Genomic DNA, 7,929 nt, shown 5'->3' with positions numbered 1-7,929 from the left:
TGATGAAAACTGTTTAATATTAAATTACTAAGGAAGTAGACCGTAACTGCCAGTATTTTATTTTTCTTTTTATGTAAAAAGCAAACAAACAAAAAATCAAGCATATTTTATGTCTCACAATGAAGAATAATGGCACTCCTAAGAGACAGTTGGGAAGATAGCCAGAGGGCTGCAGGGAAATCCCTTCTGGCCTAATTGGACAGATAAATGAGCTTACAGGTCTTAGAGGTGGAATCTCTCTGTGTATGCCCAACCCGCTTTACTGTAGGTGATACTGCTGATTCCTGAGGACTTTTGGTATCTACTTTAATGTAAACAGTGGTCTTCAGTCATATAGACAACTGGTTCTTACTCCGATGGTTCCAATGATGATGGTGGCAAGTACCAAAGTTGCAGAAGTTGCCTTCTGTAGGACAAGGTCAGCTCCTTCTGGATTCTGCAGGAAGAGAACAGAAAGGCTTAGCAGTTGTTAACAAGATCCCCTCATGGACAAGCCCTTCTGTTGGATACCTTCACAGTCAAGAGAGCATAAAGTTCAGTACAGTACACTTTGAAGTGTGTGCTGCGTGGGTTTGAAGAAAGTGCCCTCCGCTTTCTTTGAACTGCTTCTAAAAAACCCTTTCTTTTTCATCCACCTCAGTGGAACAAACACATCACATGTAATAGCAGAAACGTTATACTGCGGGTTAACAGGAGTTGAGCCTAACTTTGCTGCATTTGTTGGATGTTAAAAAAACAGGAAAAACATCCAACAAATGCTGCAAAGTTCATTACTGTCGACTCCTGTTAGCCCACAGAATAACATTTCCAATTCAAAGGTAGGCATTAAAGTAACAAAATACAAATATCCAATCTGTATTATAATTTTAAGAAATTAATGTGTTGCAAAAAAAAAAAATCACTTAGTGAGCTGAAAAATAATACTGTCCATCCACCTGTCCATCTTCTACCACCTTTCCCTAAATGGAGTCATGGAGAGAGCTAACACAATACAAGATGGAAGGAACACAATACAAAGCAAAAGAACCATTCACACACTCAGTCACATCTCTTGTCCTTTTGGGTGACCAATTCATCTATCCTCCAATTAAATGTATTTGGACTGAGAGGAAGCCAGAGTACCTGGAGAGAAACCATGCAGATACAGGGAGAACATTCAAGAGCCACACAGAAAAGCCCCTTGATTCTTGGGTATTCGAAAGCTAAACCTCATTGTTGTGTGGTGACAAGCACAATTAATAATTTAATGCCCCACCTGGTGGACACAACAAAAGACATGTTAAACTTTAACTTGTCATGACAGTTTGATAAAAAAGTTAATGGAGGATTGTCTGATGATTTGTAAATTTTATTTGTTTTTGATATATAGGGTATACAGAGTATTTATAACAGTGAGGTAAATGGAGTGTTTATTGGCAAAAATGACATAAATGGACTGGTTAAAAAACAGAATGTTTATACTGGTAAGAAGGGGGCTGAAAGACCTGTTTGTAGTAAGACAGAAAAATACTGATTATATGTAGGGAGACAGAGATTCTAATGGGAATGAAATCATATAAGAAAGAGGATAAAGATAGTGTTCAAATATCAGAAACCAAATTAGAGACCTTTAATTAGAATCTTAAGTCACATCCTTGCAGGTTTCTTATCACTGACTTCAGGCACTACCAAATACCATTATGAGACAAGATTATCCTTTTAATTTTTTATAAAACAAAAACTGGAATAATCATTTTGACCCTGATGCACCTCTTAAGTGCCTGGACTCTCTTCTACCTTATTTTAAATCCTGTTTCAAATCTTGGAGTAAAGCTAGACAGTGATTTTAAATAGAGATACATCATTTTTATAATCTGAGGCTTTAATCTGAGATTCAATCTGTTTTATTTTTAGTGATTTTGGCTACATGTTTGTAGTGTACTTGTTTGGACTTCTGCAATGGTGTGAACAAAGTTTCCCTGGGGTGTTTACAGTTGGGCCAAAATAGTGCTGCTCGCCTTTTAACAGGCACCAGAAAGCATCACCGCTCACCCTGATCTTCGCGTCCCTTCACTGGTTCCTGGTCCAATTTGGGATTAATTTTAATACTTTTGTTTTTAAAGCATTAAACGGATCATCCCCACAATACATTTCTGACCTGTCTTCAAGCTCTTCATCCTCATCCCTATAGGTAGATTAAAAACAAGGTGATCAAGCTTTTCCTGTGGTGGCTCCTAACCTATGGAATGAGCTGCCATTATATACATGCTCACACCCTATACTGCTTTTTTTGTTTGGCTTTTAACTAAGCATGAGAGGTGTGTCAATCTGGTTTTTCAGCAATGACAAAGCACTAAGATTGTCTTTTTAACAGTTTATTTTAAATTCTTTTTTAAAATGTATCTACACAGGATAACAGCCTTGGATACTGTGATCTTTTATCTTTTAAAAGTTTTTTATCCACACTTGACAGTGTGTTTGCAAGTAGTCAAGCGATTTAAATCCCATTTGGCAGACAGGAACATCTCAGTTAACAGATTTCACACCACACTTTCAACCACCCATTTGAGGACCTTTGTTTTCCCTGCTACCTCCTGTTTGTTTTTGTTTTTTTAAGGAAATTTGACTCCATTTTGACTCCGTTTAGCTAATGATAGAATATATTTGCCTGTTAAAAGAACTTTAAAGACTCACTAAAGCCCTTGGCAAAAATGTAAAAGTCTGTTTGTCTGTTTGACAAACAGATTAACTGTGCTGTTAAATGCCTAGCTTCTAAGTTCAGCCAGGACTGCTGGCGAAACTAATGGCACATACATTTTGAAAACGTTATTCATATTTTTATTACAATGCAGTTAGTGTAGAACATAGAGGCTTGGCTGTTAGCATGAACACAAAAATGTAAATGTAACTCCTCATTCCAAACCACATGTAATGCACTAATATCCTGAATATTTTAAATGACTGAATTTCAGATTTTACTACTTGTTTAGATGGATTGAAATCTTATTCGTAGAGCTTCTATGTGTTGTTGGGGATGTCTAACCACTGAGGAAAGACACTGAGATGGCCCTTGATCTTTTGGGTCCAGTTTATGATGGCTCACATTCTATAAAACCCCATAAAAACTGCTGAGATTTCTGGTATTATAAAATAAGATATGCCTTTATTAATTCCACAAGGGGGAATTTTGCATTGTTGTCAGCATCAGTAAATGTACATACATACTTGCACATACAGTGCATATATAAGTGGACTATGTAAACTGAAAGTTTTGTGAAGTTTTGGTCAAGTAATCTTACTTATATTGAGTTAATTCGATTGAAAATAAAGGTACGATACTCTGACTTATGTACACTTCTATCAATTTGTAAAACAAAAGGAGACAAAACTGTATTATATAAGGATCTAAGTGTGTTTAATGTGATAGATTTGTTTTTGCATCTATGATTGACTGCTGTGATTACGAGAATTGTGAACTGAAAGTTGAAATCAATACCCAAGGATTTTGCTGTCTGGGTTCGTTTCGTGGGAAATAATGTGATGGACTGTATTTTATATATATATATATATATATATATATATATATATATATATATATATATATATATATATATATATATATATATATATATATATATATATTGCGCATAATAGAATAACTAGTGAAATAGATGCAATGGAAGTCTGAATATGCTGAAGGAAATGTGATTCTTATGCTTGTCATCAAAGTAATAGCGTCTTGAACTCCTCATTTTTAAATGCCAGCGTCAGCAGAATTATTTTGCTGAACTGAAAAGCAAGTGAGGCTAAGTCAAAAACGTTTGAGGACGCTTCAAACCACGACTAGACGTGACAGCAAGATTATTTTCTTGAGTCACTGTAACTGTGCAAGTTACATCCGTGGAAGAGGCGTGGTCAGCGCCTGAGCCCCGCCTCTTACATGAGCGCTACCTCCAGTAGAAACCTCTCCGTCCACCTCTGCCTCAGCGCAGTCAGCGCGGAGTGTTTCCTGTTACTGGTCGGTCAGTCGGGCGGTAATATCTGTGTGCGCCCGAGTGAACTTAGCAAACCTGAGGCGAAACCGTGACTTGTACCTCAATTTGGGGTATGTGACCGTGAGTGGCCTTACTTTTGTTGGTCCAGAATAGCGAGAAAGGGCCCGACCTGAGCGAAAGATTAACCACTCCCCCGTGGTTCCTGGTCTCCACGCCGTAACGGAGATGGAGAGCCTCTGCGGACAAGAGCTTCCTTTCTGGGTGAGTACATTTCTGTCAGCCTTGTGCTTGTGTCACTTTTTTTTAGCCATTGCAACAGATAATATGCCGCCGTGGTCTTCTCGTACTCTTCTACCTGCAAAGCCAGCGTTATGTCATGATTAGTTCCGTGTGTTCTCTTTCCGGGTGGTAAATTATAAGTATACTAACAACTATGGCGAACTATAAATAACCTCTTAATAGCATTTACGGTTTTTACAATCTCCCAATTAACGCCGTGTTACGTGCTTCCACTTTGTGCTTGAAGAAGTGGGTTATTGATTGAGGAAGAACAAAGATTGATATTAACACTACTGACATGATGTCTTAATGGAGTCAGGAGGCTGTAATTAATTTTATTTCAATTGATATTACTGTAGAGATTACCACGATTTACAGTAAAGGAAGTACAGCTACTACACCGCCGTTGACATTTATATCTATTTGATCTATAGTTTAAACAAACAGGCAATAGGCAAATTGAACAGGTGTGATTCAGAGCATTCAGAGCTTCACTGAATGTTTTGCCAAGAGATGCATCAAGTTGTAAAGAGTGCAGTGCAAGAAACATGTCATGTCCAATAAACAAACGGAAAAATCCCGACGAATTACAGTGTTATAGTCATATTTTGCTCCTTAGTTGTAGACCAAGATCCCGATCTTTCCCTATTTAATGTGTATAGATTAGAGGTCTTTTAGAGGTATTTTAAAATGCATTGACAATAAGGTCACATGTATACATTTTGAAATAAAAATTCAATATATATTTTCATATATATTGTTTTCATACATATATGTGTTTTCAAAATTCATAAAATTTTATCGACCCTTTGTATCTGATGCTACTATAATGCCATTTTTTTTCTGCAGCAACTGTATAAAACTGACTGCTAATGTTCTGACATTGCACGTACAATTCTTAACGTTAGTGAGTTACTCAACGTTATCGAGTTACAGTACATGATATATTATTTGCCTTATCACAATCTAATCTCATAATACAAACATCTCAAAATCCTAATATTCCGTGACAAAATTTACGTCAACCTGTGATGCTTTTTCGTCATGTGTGAAGAGCTGGCTGTAACATCACTATATTCAAGTGCTCTCAGGATTTATTGTTCCTAAAGGTTTAGATGAGGCTCTTTTGGAGTAGTATCATTCCTGTTCAGCCTCGCTTATTGTTTTCAAGGGTATATGAAGTTGGAACTCATAATTCCCACTTTAAATCTGAATCCTCCCATACTCCAAAGGGTCTGCACAAGCTGCATTCTACAAAAATCTTGACCACAATTGCCATTTTAAGGTTTCTGCAAAGTCTATGCATCTTTAATCTCTTGCATTTTCTTAGAAATAAAAGAACAAAACAAATCATATACTGTATGGTCTTTAAAAGTATTTCACTATGGTCAATGTTAGCATGCAAACATAATGGTATCTTTGTTCTGAAGCATTTTGCTGACACTTCACTAATTGAGATAAATATCTGTTTTTATTCTAAAAATTATCCATCACAAAATCTAAATACATTAAAATGCTTCATCTTTTCTATACATTATCTGTATAGATTAGAATAAAAAATATGATTACTTATTTTTCCAAATAAAATACTAAAGCATTATAGTGAGATTAAAAGTAGTTATTTTATTTTAATTCAGTTTTTAGAGTTTACTTTTGACCTGTATGAATTGATGAAACCATGCAAATGCAAGATGCACAGGCTCGGTCCATTTGCATGTTGTGTTATCTGTGTTCTCTTTGTTTAGTCTTTGTATACAGAACTCTGCAAAACTAGTGCAGTACATGTGGATATCTGCATTTAAGATCTAAGTTACTACTCTTTAAAAACAGTTTTGAGGATTTTGTCCTGAAAGCACACTTTCAGTAATAATGCTGACATTACACTAGATTAACAGGAAGTTCTTTGTTTTTTTCTGTTGCAGTACATCATAACCATAGTACCCCTACTTTTTTGACTTCAGAGACAGTGACTAACTTTAAAAAACAGGGATATTTATTTACTTTTGTTTTTCTCAAAAGAACTTTAAAGTTTCTTTATCATTAAATCAATAAAGCATACAGGAAAACAACTGCTTGTAGCAAACAAAATGTATTTAGAATGGATATCACTGTCATCCAACAGTGCATATGTTCCATATTATCTGTGTTGGTTCGGCTGTTGACATTAGATAACAGTGGACAAGGAGAGTTGTACTGTCATTTTGAAAGAACCTATTTTGGCACTAATTTTGTACCTAGAAAAATGCAATCTAGCAACTTTGGAAGTATTGCACAACATTTCTTACTTCTCAATACAAAAAAATCTCTGTCCAGCACACCCCATCCTCATCAGGGTCCGCCAGTGCGCTAGTTATGTGACCATCCATGCATCCTGCTTTCTCAGACACAGTACTATAAGAGCACTTGATGGGGGTAACCAAACACACAAGCTAAGGAAAAGCTGGAACATTTAAAGACACAAGCACATTAAGTTCAGATAAATTGAAAAAAAATCAAAGGCTTATTTTTACATAGCTGAAGCTTAGTGCCAGCGAGATTACATTGTTTGTGCAACCTAGATGAGATTTATAACAGTTCCTCTTGTGAAAAGTGTCCTCCCCTTTCTGAAATACAACATTACACATTGAAATATCCAACTCTTATAATTGCTGTTGCAATGGCGCATTCAGTGCAACTATACTGCAACTACTAATAATCGTATTAGTAGTAATGGTTACCATATAAAACTGATTCCACAATTAATAATAATCAATAAAGACAGTAGCTTAAAATATATAAAAGGTCATTCACAAAGTAGTTGAGTTTGGTTGAGAGGAAGTCTAGAGGAACTTGTTTGTTTTAATTAGTTTGGATCTAGGTGGTGGAAGGTGTGGCAGCAGGGGAAAAGAAAGAGAACAACTCATACATAAGCGACATCTGAGAGCAATTCCATGCCTCTTTACTGCTCTATTTTTTTTTTTACATAGTTTAGATTTTCATTACATTTCTTACATAAATCATGATCTGATTTGGTTATACCGTCTATAAGATGTAGTAACATTTCACTATGTATTGTTTTAAAACTTTATTTACATTTTCCCCTGTATGTCATTTACCAGCCTGTAATTCTATGATCTTTACTTAATAAACTCATAAATGACAGGTAATCAGGCTAAAACTAAATTGTTAAACTCAGTCTGTACATTAATCCCTTATTGCAGTTTGTGGAAATATCCAAATAGTGGAGAATCAGAACAGAAAATTAGATTGCTGAAATTTTATTTTACAATGTTAATGTGAATAGGTCTGTGGAGACCAATTCATATGGCTCATTGGTCCCCTTTTTAAAGAAATGGCATCTTGTGTTATTATGGAACAAATTATGCTTTTGTAGATCCTAGATGAGTTGGTGTCAATCTTCAAACTAATATTTAAAACACCCCTCACAAAAGGGTTATAGGCACCTTTATCGGAGCCTTCATAGGAGTAGCACAGCTGTGAGTTTAGAGATGTACAAACTGTACAAAAATGTACAGTTTTCAGAGTGTTCCACAGATGTCAAACAATTTAGAGTAATGTCTCGTCCTTAGAAGCCTGATTACTAAGAACAATAAAGACATTAGCTAACAGGCATAGTAGAACGTTGGGTTTTAAGTTAATTAGTATAGCTGGAGTAGAATTACAGCTTTCCTTCCTC

The 7,929-nt window shown here is 35.7% G+C and overlaps 1 protein-coding gene across 2 annotated transcripts in view; it reads left to right on the top strand.

Annotated features, from left to right (window-relative positions):
- The first annotated feature begins 3,938 nt into the window (after positions 1-3,938).
- abcc3 (ATP-binding cassette, sub-family C (CFTR/MRP), member 3) overlaps positions 3,939-7,929 on the top strand; it is a 34,376-nt gene continuing 30,385 nt past the window's right edge. Inside the window, exon 1 of one of the 2 annotated variants that reach the window (XM_029835939.1) lies at positions 3,939-4,235. In XM_029835939.1, the coding sequence (XP_029691799.1) occupies positions 4,200-4,235 (36 nt within the window). In that variant the 5' untranslated portion in view covers positions 3,939-4,199. The remainder of the gene's footprint in view (positions 4,236-7,929) is intronic. The other variant, XM_011618512.2, reaches the window with a different exon arrangement.

Source organism: Takifugu rubripes, chromosome 1, assembly GCF_901000725.2.
Source record: "Takifugu rubripes chromosome 1, fTakRub1.2, whole genome shotgun sequence".
NCBI lineage: Eukaryota > Metazoa > Chordata > Actinopteri > Tetraodontiformes > Tetraodontidae > Takifugu > Takifugu rubripes.
Note: the sequence above shows the minus strand (reverse complement) of the source record. Positions and strands in the feature narration are given on the sequence as shown.